Here is a 15406-nt window from a genome sequence, read left to right as displayed (position 1 = left end):
TATTCCATCTTAATTGGCCGCTCTCTGATATGAGTGGAAATGTAGACTCGGAATCAGTTTCGTGCCAATGGGAAGAAAGAAAACGTGTCTTCGTTGTGCAAGGTCGAGAAAAAAGTTGGAATTTTCGCTGGGTTGTTTTGGTCAACTTCATGCGCTGGCGTGCTCTGAGTGTCAATGTTACCCCTAGACAATTTGAGCTCGTTCAATCATTCATCAACACGTTCGGTACCAATTCCAGATAAGTAGCAAAAAAGGGCTAAACTAATGCAGCATTTTGGCATGGAAGTTGGGCATTAAGTTATCCAATTTTGTGGCGACTTGAAATGTTAGGCGGGTCCAAAAGGTAAGGTTCCAGCCTCCATGGAATACTTCGGTCTAATTCCGGTCCAAACTTTCCACCTTATAAAACTAGCCTTATGAGATCTTCCTCGATATGATAAAATAAGATGACCACCAACGAATTAGAGTGCGGTGGGTCAAATATTTCAAGCTAATCTTCCTTTATTTTCTTCTGTGACAAAGTATATAATATTATATTTCTTTGTATGTATATTCAATTAGTAGAATGATACTATTGCATCCCCTACCGACCTCAATTCATGCGTGCCATATTGCCATGCCATGCACGGCAAAGCGTATCTTGTCTTGTCCAAGAAACATGACAAATGGGTCTTAGAAAGACGCCACATTTGGACAAAAAATTTGACACCTCGAAAGGCAAAACCGAAAAAAACCTACAAACTCTTGGCGCCAATGGTCTTTCAACACCATAAGCCCCCACCCAATTGAACTAAGCTTTCTTAGGTCCGACAGCTGGTTTGTCTTGCCTGCGTTATGTCTCCATGCTGATGCAGAACATTCACGCAGTGCTTCAGCCCAATGATTGAAACATTCTAATAAGTCCCCCCCCCCCCAATCCCTCCTCATCGTGAATGTGCCAAGCTATCTAGTCCTGATTTTGAGATCAGATGAACTATTTCATCCAAATTCGATGCACCTTAGATTGGACGGCCTTATTCTCATCGCAGTAGCGTAATAGCATAACACTTCAATTGACCGAATCAGAAGCCAGTCACGTTTATTTTAACGTGAGGGATTAAAATACTTGCAAGTTTAAGATAACGGTGCATATTGCATACGTGTGTGAAATAAAATCACGGGAGGTCAACATCTCGTGGACTACAAAAAGATTTAAATTTTTGGAAAGACAGATGTGCGGGTCCCTTTTGGTGGATAAACAAGTCAAGCTCCATTATTCATAACCAATTAACTATAATTTATACACGTAAGAAATATATTTTGCTAACTATCGGATTTAAAAAAAATAATTAAATGATAAAATTAAAAAAGCAGTTGAGGAGTGTGAGTCGTTGAAAGACAGTGAGCTACCCACAGCCGTCGATTTGAGGCGGCCGAGATCTCCACCGTCAGATCCGTCGTTCCCGAGGCCGCGTTCTCTTCTCGCTCTCGCGCGTCTTCTTCTCCCTTTCCTCACACCTGCAACGATCCCATCGAAGGGAAGAGTCAACAAGAGACAAGTCTTCCCCCCCCCCCCCCCCCCCCCCCCCCCCCCCCCCCCCCCCCCCCCCCTCTATAACTCTCCCATAAAAGCAGCTCGCAGCTTATGTCTCCATAGACAAGTGACTGTCTAGAGAGAGAAAGATCGATAACATATATTCGACAGCGTAGTGATAGAGAGAGAGAGAGAGAGAAGGTGTAACTTGTAGAAGCCATGGCCGGCGCAGCACATAACAACGTGAACGGGCAGTTCTCCGACTTCCCGGCGGTCCCAACTCACGGTGGCCAGTTCATCCAGTACAACATCTTTGGGAATCAGTTCGAGGTCCCGGCAAAGTACCGCCCTCCGATCATGCCGATCGGTCGTGGCGCTTATGGAATCGTCTGGTGAGCTCACGTCTCATTTGATGAGCTTGCTCGACTTTGCTATGATCGTATTTGGATTTATCATCAATTGAATGTTTGCTTCGGTTTGTCGCAGCTCGGTGTTGAATGCGGAAACGAATGAGATGGTTGCAATCAAGAAGATAGCGAATGCGTTCGATAACCACATGGATGCGAAGCGCACCCTCCGTGAGATCAAGCTCCTGCGCCATCTTGATCACGAGAATGTAAAGTTTTTGGATCCCTTTTTTTTTCAGAATCCTCACGACTTTTAGCTTCCTATTCGGTGTGATCATGTCAACACGATGATATTTCGAGCATTTCTTTGAGTTTGGACTACTATACAGAGATGGACTTCCATCAGTTGTTCTTTGATTTATATTCCAAAGTCGAAGTTTCTCCCCTGGGTTTCGGGTAGAGAGTTTGTCAAAAGAAAGGAATAATCGAATGGAGTTATGTGTTTGCCGTATTGAAGGAGTTTCGTCTTCGTAGCTTTTTCCATGGGTGACGACACGCGCGAGCAAGTTAGGTGATTAAATAATGAATTAACAATGAAGTTAGGTGTGCCTTAGTTTGTCTATGAGAGATAATATCAAATTTAGGAATCTCCGATCAACTATTCAGCATTGTCGATCTTTCATGACTGATTAGAAAAAAGCTACATGGTTTATATCCTAGTACATAGAGTCGATGTCGACTTTGAATCTTTTGTCTGTAATGAGCTTAATTCAAGCAAAAGGAAGGCCTCAGAAACGAACATTTATATGCTGCATTTCACTGCAGGACTTACTGACCGGCTATTATTTACTCAAATGAACAGGTTAATGCTATCAGAGATGTGATTCCTCCACCTTTAAGGCGGGAATTCACAGATGTCTATATCGCCATTGAGCTCATGGACACTGATCTTCACCAAATCATCCGGTCCAACCAAAATTTATCGGAGGAGCACTGCCAGGTACTTGTTTTGGAACTCTTGGTATTCATATGTCAAGTTAACGAGTCCTCTGTAGTCAAAAGAGCATCAAACTGAACTTTGTGGTCGGAATTCTTTGCAGTACTTCTTGTATCAAATACTGCGAGGACTCAAGTACATTCACTCGGCTAAGCTCATCCACAGAGATCTCAAGCCCAGCAACCTTCTGGTGAATGCAAATTGTGATCTTAAGATCTGCGACTTTGGTCTCGCACGTCCGAATGCAGAGAACGAGTTCATGACTGAGTACGTTGTCACTAGATGGTACCGAGCACCAGAACTTTTGCTCAATTCATCCGACTATACTGCCGCAATAGATGTATGGTCGGTTGGTTGCATCTTCATGGAGTTAATGAACAGAAAACCTTTGTTCCCTGGGAAGGATCACGTGCATCAGATGCGTTTGTTGATAGAGGTAGGAGATCGCCAAATACATTTCAGTGCTGCATTTGTTAATATCTACAAGCTCTGTATTGGAGGATTGTTTGGTTGATCATTCCACTGTCATCTGTACTTTTTCAGCTTCTCGGCACCCCGACTGACTCTGATCTCGGCTTCGTCCGGAATGAGGAAGCAAGAAGATACATTCGCCAACTCCCCAGTCATCCACGTCAGCCTCTATCTAGTGTCTTCCCCCACGTCCATCCACTGGCCATTGATCTTGTCGACAGAATGTTGACGTTTGATCCCAGTAAAAGAATCACAGGTACTACTTTCTGTTGTGACAAAAATCGTGATAACGAACAATGAGATTATTGAAAAGTCTTTGGAGGTATTAGTCCGTTTCCGAACTGTTAATTTCTCCTTAGGCTTACCAGTTGAACTATCTCTTGGCAGTTGAGGAGGCACTTGCCCACCCGTACCTTGCAAGATTACACGATGTGGCTGATGAACCGATCTGCCCAGAGCCATTTGCTTTTGACTTTGAGCATCAGTCCCTAGGGGAGGAGCAAATGAAGGACATGATCTACGCTGAGGCCATAGCCCTCAATCCTGAGTTTGCCTAAGAAAGAGAGCACAACCATTGTGTTCATCTCAGACTTACTAAGTCCACATATTTTGAGCACATATGTTCGGGTAACCACAAGCAGAAAGAAGATTAGTGCTTGATGCCCCCACAAGCATAATACAAGTTGTGGGCTCAAATGTGGATTTTTCAGTGAGGTGAATCTCCGCTTTCTCCACTTATCTTATCGAGCTTTAGTTTTCTCATAAGCAGCTGGGTTGAGCTCTACTGTTTCCAGAGCCTTTTTGGCCCCTTTTTCCTCCTTTGTATTGTACAACTTAGCTGTAAGTCTGTATCAAAAATGTTATCAATAAAAATCAACTATTGTTTTGTTCATTCAATTCCTTTGTGACAAAGTAAAGCTATTTCGTGAAGTGTAACTTTCTCGTTTTCTCTTGCCTCTCTAGACTTTTTGTAAATGACGCCCAAACAGGAAAGTTCCGTCTATGGCGATTCGGTGTCAGGCAGTTCAGATTGAGACGATTAGTGGATCTAATGTGTAGCAAGCATTGCCAAAAAAGAACTATCGAAAGTAATATTGCCATGCCATCTCAATGAAAGTTGCAGCATGAGGCTATTTTGTACGTCCAGAGACAGAGCAAACAACTATATCGAAAGTGCAAGTTCGGTTCTTTGGCCCATCAGTTCCTAGAACCCATCTGCCCAGAGCCATTCTCAATTTGACTTCGAGCATCAGTCCCTGGGAGAGGAGCAGATGAAGGACATGATCTACGCTGAGGCCATAGCTCTTAATCTGGAGTTCGTCTAGAAGAAAAAAGAGAGTGTGATCGGTGTGTTTACCTCGTTGATTGACTAAGTCCACGTCTTTGAGCACAGATGCTCGGACAACCACGAGCAAATAGAAATATAAGTGCTCGATGCACCCAACAGCATTACTATTAACACTAGCTGCGGGCTGTAAAATGGCCATATCTTAATTGACTGGTGGGATGGAATGTTGATTTTTATCGCAGGTGAATCCTCGCTCTCTTGAATTATTTTAACACTGTCATTTGTGGGGATTCCTTTTCCCATTTTTCCACCTTCGTTACCTTTGAATCGTGTAACCTAACTGTAAGTTTGTATCCATAATGTGACTGTAAGGATCAACTATTATTTTGTTCATTCAATTCCATTGTCATAAATTAGGATCTATTTCTCGGCCAAAAATAGAAAAAAATAAATGGTATTTCGTGAAAACACGACTTCCTTGTGTTTTCTTACGTCCCCAGACTTTGGAAAACGAAGCCCAAGCAGGAAAAATCCGTCCCGGCAATTCGAGGTTAGGTATGTGAGATCGAGACAGTGAATGGATCAAATGTGCAGACAAGCATTGCCAAAAGAGTTTCTAGAAACTAGAAAGCATAATATGTACACCAGATTTGTTGGTGGTTGTGCTCGTCCTTAAGTGTATGTGGGTTTGGGGCCTAAAGTCATCTTGGATAAGATGCCCAGTTAGGAAATGGTAAGAGTCATCCAAACTAGCAGAAACAATGGAGGAAGAAATTTGATCAAATCTCAAAACGACGAGAATTTAGCACAGTTCATATATCTGGCAGTTTTCAACAAAACTACACAAGATTGCATAGAAGAGAATTTCAAATAGCGCCCTTCCATCATCAGATGGCTGAGACTTTAGGGAATTGATCAAAACAATGAACATAGTGCAAACAAGTACTGATGAGTATCCATTCATATGTTTGCTTGCATGGTCAGTATCCCATTTAATGATAACTACATCATAGAATAAGATGAGAATTGACATATATAGTGATGTTGTTACATGAGGGCATGGTGTATAAGGTCAGGAGAGAGCTGATGGGTTTGGGCACGCTGGTGCATGCTTTCGAAAGTGGAGTATGAAAGTGGAGATCAGAAATTCATGTGTAACAGTTTTCGACTGAGAAACACAAATACTTTGGAGGATCAGAAAATTCACCAGTTTTCTATCGGAGTCAGAGCTGAGGTCACTTCCTGGGTGCGCTGGTGCATGCTTTCGAAACAGGCTGCATTGACAAGTACTTGTTTTCGAAAGTACTTGTTATGAACGGATACTCATCAGTACTTGTTTGCACTATGTTCATTGTTTTGATCAATTCCCTAAAGTCTCAGCCATCTGATGATGGAAGGGCGCTATTTGAAATTCTCTTCTATGCAATCTTGTGTAGTTTTGTTGAAAACTGCCAGATATATGAACTGTGCTAAATTCTCGTCGTTTTGAGATTTGATCAAATTTCTTCCTCCATTGTTTCTGCTAGTTTGGATGACTCTTACCATTTCCTAACTGGGCATATTATCCAAGATGACTTTAGGATTACATGTCTGGAGAACAATATACAAGAGTATACACACAAATGTGTGAAGGTAGGTTTGGGGCCTTTGAAGCTGCTGGCCGGTTGTGCCGTTGCAGTCATGGAGAACAGAGGTCAAACGACGCCACCCTTGCCCATTAAAGGACGGAGGTCGACGACTCAACTGTTGCCAGTTGATGCGTACTGTCACTGCAGGGCTTGCCCTGATAGTGTTGGGTTCCGTCGTGGTTTTTAGTAGATTTTAGGGTTATTTACTATTATATAAAGGTTCCGGGGTCTCAACAATTTATTCGCTACTAATATATAGTCATATCGGATCAACTAGTCCTGGCTGCTGATTGGCGAGCCAACTACGCTGTCCCAGTGTGAGTTTCAGAATCGAAACGAGGATCAGGGACAGTTATGTGTATGTGGAGCATACGAATATATTGTTACTTGTGAATGTCGAAACAAGTCCATAATATATCGTTTTTCCGCCTCTCTCGGAATTACGTACAGCATAGGGCCGGATTGGGAGGTGGTTCACTTGGGGACTAAGGAGGTAGCGGGACTAGTCGTGGATATGCTCTCGCAAGATGACGCGTGGGGAAGGTACGGGCTGAGCTGCTCCATAACAATAACGGGACAGTACTTATGACTGAGGGGAGTGCCAGCGGTCATCCGATCTTTGCCCTGGCCGGTGTTCCAAAGTGCGAGCCTTGGGATTGGCATTCATGGTTATGGTACTTACACCCCATGTTGGATTAATTCCCATGACGGATGATTTTAATTTAGTTTGATTCAATTCAATTTAATTGTAAATGAATTATGTTGCTAACAAAATTAGGTACGTATATAATTAAAAATGAAGTTAATAACCTAAGGATTCTAAAATTTAAAAGCTAGATTTTTCAGTTCAAATATATTGAATTCTCGCTAAATCTTATTGATTTAGACCCGATCTGAAATCCAAAATAATTTTTGTATTTTTAAAAGAAATCTTGTTTAATTCGATTAAATTCAAAAAATATGTAAATCTTGTTAGTTTAAGAGTTCACTGGATGCAACCAAGTAATTACTCTGATCAAACCATACTCTTATGCACTAAACTCTACAAGTGATCATGCCAAAGCCTTTTCTTTTTTAATTAACTGTGTCTTTGTTCTCGTCATTCATTTTAGCTTCGTGCAAGCTCGACCGAAGTCCTGAAAACTTCGAATGGAGTTGATGTTTTTCCTGATTGGCATTATTCAGTTCATTTACTAGTCATGGAAAATATTGTATAGGTTTCGTAGTGGTTGTGTTTCTCGTCTTGGGGCTGTTATGTACTTACATCATATGGACTTGAACCTCTTTGGGAAGAGACTAGCCCGAATGGGCTGGTTCGGTTCATTCAACTGAAGCCCGCTCAAATTACTTATTTATAGTGTTTTTGACCCGTACTTGCATATGGGTTCATTTTCATATATCTTTATATCATTTCTTATTTATAATTATTATATTTTGAAACATCAATTTCTATTTAAAAATTATAATTATTAATTTTCAAATAACAATCTTCAATTTTTTGTTTAAATTTAGAGTAAACTAATCATTTGGATAATCGTTTGAAACTAATTGTTTCAATTGATATGCATTGTGTATTTAAGTTAATTGAAAATATAAATATGTCACATATATCAAGTTTCATAATTTAAAAAAATAATTTGTTTCGCCCTTTTTATTTAAACAGCGTTGGCTTATGTCATCCTTAATTTTAAGTTTTAAATAAATATTTATTCATTTATTTATCAAAAAAAAGTTTTATTTTTTGCATCCTACGGTGCTATCATAAGTTTTTCTACTTTGTTCTAGAAATCTTATACACGATCGATTAACTTTTTGTTATTGTTAATATCCTCTACATTGTATATGTTAACACATTTAAATATTGTTTCTTATTATAATTATTTTTTTGGATATATCTTATTATAATCATTCTAGTATTTGGAAAATAGATTTTCTTCTCAACACGTAAAATGATTAATTTCAAGTTTTATGAGATAATCAGTTAATAAATTTAGAATAATTTTGAATGGTTAAAAAATATTTTGCAACTAACAGTCTCAATTATTAGTGCGCGTTGTATGTTTATTTAATTATTTGCATATTAGACGGATTTCTTCTAGATATTCTCACCGTCTTGATAACACATTTTTAAGTATAAAGTCTCATGACATCCTTATTTCAAACATTTAATTTAATTTTTATATTTTCTTAAATTCATATATATTATAATAATAATAATTTTAATCTTATAACAAAAATTAAGATAACATTCAATTAAATAATTATTTGTTAGTATACTAATTTATCACTTTTTTTTGAAGAAGAAAACAGGAGCGTGACATCCAAATGGACAAATTTGCTCTGTTATGGTGCTTTTGAACTGACTCCACTTCTTCATTACCTAGTCTCTTCTGCAGTATTATAATCGAAATTAAATATGAACATTACAGTTTGAAAAAATTAAAGCAAAACTTGGAGCAGGACAGCCGAAGGAAAGCGCAAGAGTCCGTGATTGGCTAGAGAAGTCCAATCCAATGTTGCTTCAGTCGATGGTTCGTTAAGCTTCCTCTCTTGAAGACTGTTCATCTTACCTTAATATCTAGCTTTTAGGTGCTTGAGTTCTTACCTTTCTTTCCTTCAATGGACGCGAACCAAAACCTGCTCTCTCAGTTCTGTTCTGCCTTATCTGCCGTGCTCGAAGATGTTGACACTGCATATAAGGACCTGGCTAGCTAGCATCATCCATCGACAGTGGGTCTCCAGTTTCACGATGACTTCCTGCCATAACGCTTTTTATATTTCATTATAAAGGAAAATATCCGAACAACCAAAGAGGCCATCAGCTGTTGACAGTTATTCCTTTTTTCATTTATGGAATTCCTCCTTGTTTCACAATGTCTGCAGACTCATTAAAGCTTGATCATGATGCATGCCGGAACCTCAGTTCTGTGACTGTTCCCTGTCGTGAGGACTTGAGGACATCACAGAAAACGCAGGAAAATGTCTTCTCAATGAATATATGCAGTAAGAAACTTCTCCTCCAGATTGCTTCTTGTACTTATGCTATGTCTGCTTGTGGGAGGGTAAGAGGGATCGGAAGATTTTCATTATTGATTGGAATGATCCATTTTCCCAGTTTACGCATCTTCAAAGGCAGTGAAAATTGGGGGGAAAAAAAAGAAGATGTCTCGGATTTTATGGGACATACACTATAAATGCTTGTCAGATGCAATCAACACGGATTTCCCTTATTTTCTATGTTCTTTAAGAAGACAAAAGTTGTCTTCCAAAATCAGACATCCTCACTCTCTCTTCATCTTATCATCCTGATAGGTGGACGAACCCTCTTGTTCCACGCCAAGGAGGAGATCATTCAATCTACCAAGCGTTGCCTCCATTGGAGAGCTCAGGACTCCTGCTTTTGAGTTGCTCAAGTCGTTCTGGGACCTCAGACTATCGAAGCTCGCAAACTTAAAGCATGTTAATGGGTCTCGCAAACTTAGACTTAAAGCATGTTATCTGAATGGAATGGAGCAAAGAAGTGGAAGAAAAACTGAACTCCATGTGTATATATGTGATGATCAGTTATTAAAGGGATGTTTTTTTTCTCCTTGTTACCAAACTTCTTATTATTCGTTGATTCAGCTTTGGCATGGAGGAATATACATTACATAGAAGAGAGAGATACGAAGTATTCTTCAGCAAGAATCTTCACGGGATAATTCCTAGCCAAGAATTTGATCCTTTTCTTCTAATTTTTTATATCTTGGGTTTTCTGAGTGTATGTATTTGAAATCGACCAGTTTGTTGGTTTCAGCATTCCTAATTAAACTGATAACTTCATCTGATCGAGAGGTCTTCTACGGTATAATATATATGATTTTGTCGTAAAATCTGTTCGACCCTGCTGAAGTAAGGACTCATACGAAGTAGAGGAATGCATCTGAGTTGTTAACGTACTTTATTTGCTACTACTATTCTCATTGACTGGCCATCAATGTCGAAGTCCCAAATGTTCGGTTGAGTTCACTTCACCAGACCATCCGGAGATGCACATCCATCACTGGACAATTAGCCAGATGCGGCTAAGCAATTAACTCAATGCATTTCCGGTAAAGAAGTTTTCTATCGACATTATGGTGCGGAGCATAGCGAGCTGGATAAGTAATGGAGATCGCAGGAGATTTTTGAGCACGATAAGATCTTCGAACATTGACCAAGGTCAACGCTGCAGCAATCAGAATGCGCTGTATATCACAGGTAACAACTATCAACCTTTGTTATTAAATGTTATCAGCTTTTTGAATTATTCTGGTTATTGATCAGTGTGCAGACAACTCACGATCATGTCCATGTATTGTTGCTCGATCAATCAACCAAAGAAGAATCATTCATGCAAGAAACTTTGTTTTTTGTTTGACTTTGACACCTCAAGGGGGAATGAACTTACTAACAAATTAGACAAATAAATAAAACTAATTAAGCAAGATTATTGGGATTAATGATGTTTGTGATGAGAAAAAGAGAAAAATATTAGGGAAAATAATTTTTTAAAAAAGATCTTTTCTGTTTCTGGAAACCAACCATAACTAACTCTCTCAATAGAGACCTTTCAGTTATTCCCTCCTAACACCTTCTTAACCTGTCCCTCCCCATACTGCCCTGTCTCCATTTCCTCTCTGTCTTTCTCTGTGTCTCAATAAGCCCAGATCCTCGTATCTTCTTCTCTACCAAGGAGAGAGAAAACCCCTACTCTTCCATGAACAATTTAGAAAAAGTGAGAGAGGATGATTCCGCTAAATGGATACTTGAGAGCATTGAGATTGATCACATGGTCGATGCTCTGATGCACTCTGACAATGACAATGCCACTGGCACAACCCTGAACCAGATAGAGCAAAATGGATTTTCACAGAAAAGAAATGCAGGTTCAAACCCAGATGCTATCGTAGCTCCGAGGAAAAGGGTTGGATTTCAGAACAACGGGGCAAGGATTGAGTGGACCGGGTCGAGCGCAAAGAAAGGGCTCAGGAGCCTGAGGTTCCTTGACAGGACTATCTCCGGGAACGAAGTTGATGCGTGGAAGTCTGCAGAGAAACGTTGCCATCAGCTAGCACTCGATGGGAGGCTCCCTCGGGACAAATTCGGGGTCTGCATTGGTACTCAGTAATCCTCTCCTTGTAATTAATATGCTTTCTTTCTTTTACCTTTTCTTTTTATTAGTTCCGGACTTCCTATTAGTTGATCAAGTAGTTAAATGAGCATCTGAGTCATGGATGATGTGGTGTCTTCAGGCGCAGTGTTAACTCCCTCGGCAATTCTTTGTGAATGTGCAGAGTTAAGAAGAAAAACTTGGATTGCTCATGTTAGTGTTTCTCTTGTTAATGGTGTGTATGATTATAGGGATGGACTCTAAAGAGTTTGCAGGGGAGTTGTTTGATGCCTTAGCTCGGCGGAGGAAGATATCCTCGGAAAACGGGATCACTCTGGAGGAGCTAAAGATGTTCTGGGGCGATATTACCAATCGGGACATGGATTCCCGACTGCAGATATTCTTTGACATGTAAAACCCTCCTCTTGCCCTTTTTTCCCTCACCAGAGCTTCCGGCACTCGCAAAAGTGATGTACTTTATTTAGTGCACCCATACGCTAGATTGACTCGTGCAATTGTTCAGGTGTGACAAGAACGGGGATGGGAAGCTCTCCGAGGAAGAAGTAAAGGAGGTAAAATTTTATAGAACGAGACTCGAAAATAGAATGTCTGGAGACCTTTTTTCCTGCCTAACCTCTCTTCCCCTCTTACTGTAATTTCCAAATATCATGGAGAAAACAGGTGATAGAACTGAGTGCATCAGCAAACAAGTTATCGAACCTTAAGCAGCGGGCAGCTGCTTACGCATCGCTGATCATGGAAGAGCTCGATCCTGACCATCAAGGCCACATCGAGGTCCTTACTGAAACTACTTCCTCCTTTCTTCCTCATTCTTTTCCTTTTCATTCATAATTTCATTTGACCTCTTTCCAATGATTAATCTGCAACATAACAGATGTGGCAATTGGAAACTTTGTTGAGGGAAATGGTGAGCTCCGAAGAAGGGCAGAAACTCACAGAAAGAAGCCGCATTCTCCCCAAAACCATGATTCCAAGAAGATACCGAACACCCATAAGCCGTTTCTTAGAAGAAATTCATGAATTTATTCATGAAAATTGGAAGAGAATTTGGGTCCTGAGTTTATGGATAATTGTAAATCTAGTTCTCTTCATCTGGAAGTTCCAACAGTATGAGAAGATGGGCGCATTCAAGATCATGGGCTATTGCGTTTGCTTCGCGAAAGGAGCTGCTGAGACACTGAAGTTCAACATGGCCCTGATCCTCTTTCCTGTCTGCAGAAGAACTCTCACGAAGCTTCGATCTACTAAAATCAGCGTGGTTATCCCGTTTGACGACAATATAAATTTCCACAAAATAATTGCTTGCGCAATTGCGACCGGAGCGGTGATCCATGCCCTCATGCACCTAGCGTGTGATCTCCCAAGGATAAGTTCATGTTCGAAGCAGAAGTTCATGACCTACTTGGGACCTAACTTCGACTATGAGCAACCAAGTTATATGGACTTAGTGCGGAGCGTTCCCGGTTTTACGGGGATAGTTATAACTATTCTTATGACATTCTCATTTACACTTGCAACCCACTCATTCAGAAGGAACGTAATCAAACTGCCATGGCGATTCCATCACCTTGCCGGTTTTAATGCATTTTGGTACACACACCATTTGTTGGTCGTGGTGTGCATTCTCTTAGCCATGCACGGCTATTTCCTCTTCCTCACTACGGACTGGTATGCGAAGACCGTAAGTAACAATAGCTTTACCGCAGTTTTTGCATAGATAAAGGTCCGAGTTTCTTCTGTGCAGGAACTTCTGAACTTTCTGTTTTCGTGTGATCTTTATTGTTGCAGACGTGGATGTATCTAATAGTGCCTCTGTTGTTCTATGCTGGTGAGCGGGTTTCGGCGGCCTGGGATGAGCGGCATCACCGTGTTAACATTATTAAGGTCAGCTTTCACAGATTTATATATCGATTAGCTCTTCAAACTGAGAAATTTGCTTTAAAAACTGATTGAAGTGTGTATGTCAGGCGATCATATATCCTGGAAACGTCCTAGCACTGTACATGACTAAGCCTCTAGGATTCAAGTACTATAGCGGGATGTACATGTTCCTGAAGTGCCCCAATATATCAGGCTTCGAGTGGTAACTAGTTGAATCCTGAAGCTCTCAAAATATAACTGAAGATATTATTTAAATCGAACTACTCGGCTTTTGGCTAATTAAACTGCAGGCACCCTTTCTCAATCACTTCCGCCCCAGGAGACGACTACTTGAGTGTCCACATACGAACTCTAGGGGACTGGACCACCGAGCTCAAAAACCAATTTGCAAAGGTGAGATACGATGCCAACATTTTATCAACTACAGGACATTTGGTAACTGCTCAAGAGGACTACAATTATCGGAATTTTATCACTGTCCACTATTTTTATCAGGTCTGTGAGCTGCAGGAGAAACAGCAGAGAAGCGACAGTCTAACAAGACTAGAAACTAAAGCATTCCCAAGCAATTACAATTCGTCACAAGCAAGGTGACTGGAATGTTCGGGATAATCAAGCTTTTTTTTGATGGAATGTCATCACAAGTTTCGTTAGTTTCACATGTGTGTTATCGCAGATTTCCAAGGATTCTCATAAAGGGACCGTATGGTGCTCCTGCTCAGAACTACAAGAAGTACGACATTCTCTTGCTTATTGGGCTAGGAATCGGCGCAACTCCCTTCGTCAGCATCATAAAGGATCTGCTAAACCAGATCAGGCCTCACGAAACAGTCAATGTGAGTGGAAAGAGGACGAATTCGTGTTATATACTCGAGAAGTATTTGTTTCGGTATACTCATGCTTTAACGGGAGTAATTTGGCAGAGTCAATTATCGGGAGCAAACAGGAAGGCAGCTGAGAAGGCCTACTTTTACTGGGTGACGAGGGAGCAGGGCTCGTTTGAGTGGTTTAAGGGCGTGATGGATGATATCGCTGACTATGATCTCAATGTGGGTTATGAATAGCACTGAAGATTTTGAATTTCATTATTTCAATTGATTTGCATCGCCTTGAGAAGTCCAAATTAACTCGAATAATGGGTCCAATCAAATAAAAAATTCAATCTGCAGCATAAGATAGAAATGCACAACTATTTGACGAGCGTTTATGAAGAGGGAGATGCTCGGTCGGCACTCATTGCAATGGTTCAGAAGATCCAGAATGCAAAGAACGGCCTTGACATTGTCTCTGATAGTCGGGTAAAATCAAACACATCTAATTTTCCCGTATCGAAGAAAACTAGTGAAATGTCGGGATTTTACTTCACGCTCCCACGTACTGATTGACGTGTGTGTATGTGACAGATAAGAACGCATTTCGCCAGGCCAAACTGGAGAAAAGTTTTTTCTCAGTTGGCAAGTGCCCACCTGTCTTCTCGAATAGGTAGCAATCGAGTTTTATGTTTTCGCTATGTCTTTTTAATTTGAACATGATAAACTGTAATTCTACGGCTCTCATACTCGCCTTATGATTTTATTGCAGGTGTGTTCTACTGTGGAAGCCCGACACTAACAAAACCGTTAAAGAATCTCTGCCACGAATTTAGCCGAAATTCTTCCACCCGGTTTCATTTTCACAAGGAGAACTTTTAGAGCACAATACTGTTAAAATCCCACCCTCCGTATTACGGCATCTATAGAAGGATTCAGTACCATATGCCGTAAAAGAAAATTGCGGGACAAATGGGAAGAAACTGACGGATTCCAACTAGTTCTCATGGATAGACAAAACTACGAAGATTTATCTCAGAAAAGAACTGACTGCAGAGAATCATAGGTGTTGTCTGTAAATTAAATTTTCTAGCCTTTTCATCTTTGGAAATTCTAACATGACATAGGTTAGGGTGATATATTTGGTTTTTCAGTCAAGTGTGCAGCGTTTTTACTATTCCTGAGCGATGGACTTTACAAAATATTAAATACTTGAATTAATACTAAATAAAATAAAAGTCACAAACACTTGCACTAATTATGGATAGTAAAAGTACTAGATACTTGAAGTGAAGGTACCAAATGTAATCCCATGATTCC

General features: G+C 40.4%; 2 protein-coding genes across 2 annotated transcripts; both read left to right on the top strand.

Moving 5' to 3' along the window:
* Positions 1-1621: 1621 nt before the first annotated feature.
* On the top strand, positions 1622-4225 carry LOC116210687 (mitogen-activated protein kinase 3). Its single transcript, XM_031544676.1, has 6 exons — positions 1622-1905; positions 2000-2129; positions 2723-2860; positions 2961-3293; positions 3401-3584; positions 3716-4225. The coding sequence occupies exons 1-6, from the start codon at positions 1733-1735 to the stop codon at positions 3883-3885; spliced, it is 1128 nt and encodes a 375-aa protein (XP_031400536.1). The 5' UTR covers positions 1622-1732; the 3' UTR covers positions 3886-4225.
* Positions 4226-10922: 6697 nt separating this feature from the next.
* LOC116210686 (putative respiratory burst oxidase homolog protein H) lies at positions 10923-15270 on the top strand. The gene is made up of 14 exons (XM_031544675.1): positions 10923-11382; positions 11627-11786; positions 11899-11947; positions 12057-12170; positions 12271-13077; positions 13185-13280; positions 13364-13479; positions 13568-13670; positions 13773-13867; positions 13954-14154; positions 14203-14326; positions 14447-14575; positions 14681-14759; positions 14859-15270. The coding sequence occupies exons 1-14, from the start codon at positions 10983-10985 to the stop codon at positions 14966-14968; spliced, it is 2583 nt and encodes an 860-aa protein (XP_031400535.1). The 5' UTR covers positions 10923-10982; the 3' UTR covers positions 14969-15270.
* Positions 15271-15406: the final 136 nt, after the last annotated feature.

The sequence above is a fragment of the Punica granatum genome, chromosome 6, assembly GCF_007655135.1.
Source record: "Punica granatum isolate Tunisia-2019 chromosome 6, ASM765513v2, whole genome shotgun sequence".
NCBI lineage: Eukaryota > Viridiplantae > Streptophyta > Magnoliopsida > Myrtales > Lythraceae > Punica > Punica granatum.
This window is presented reverse-complemented; position numbering and strand designations above follow the sequence as displayed.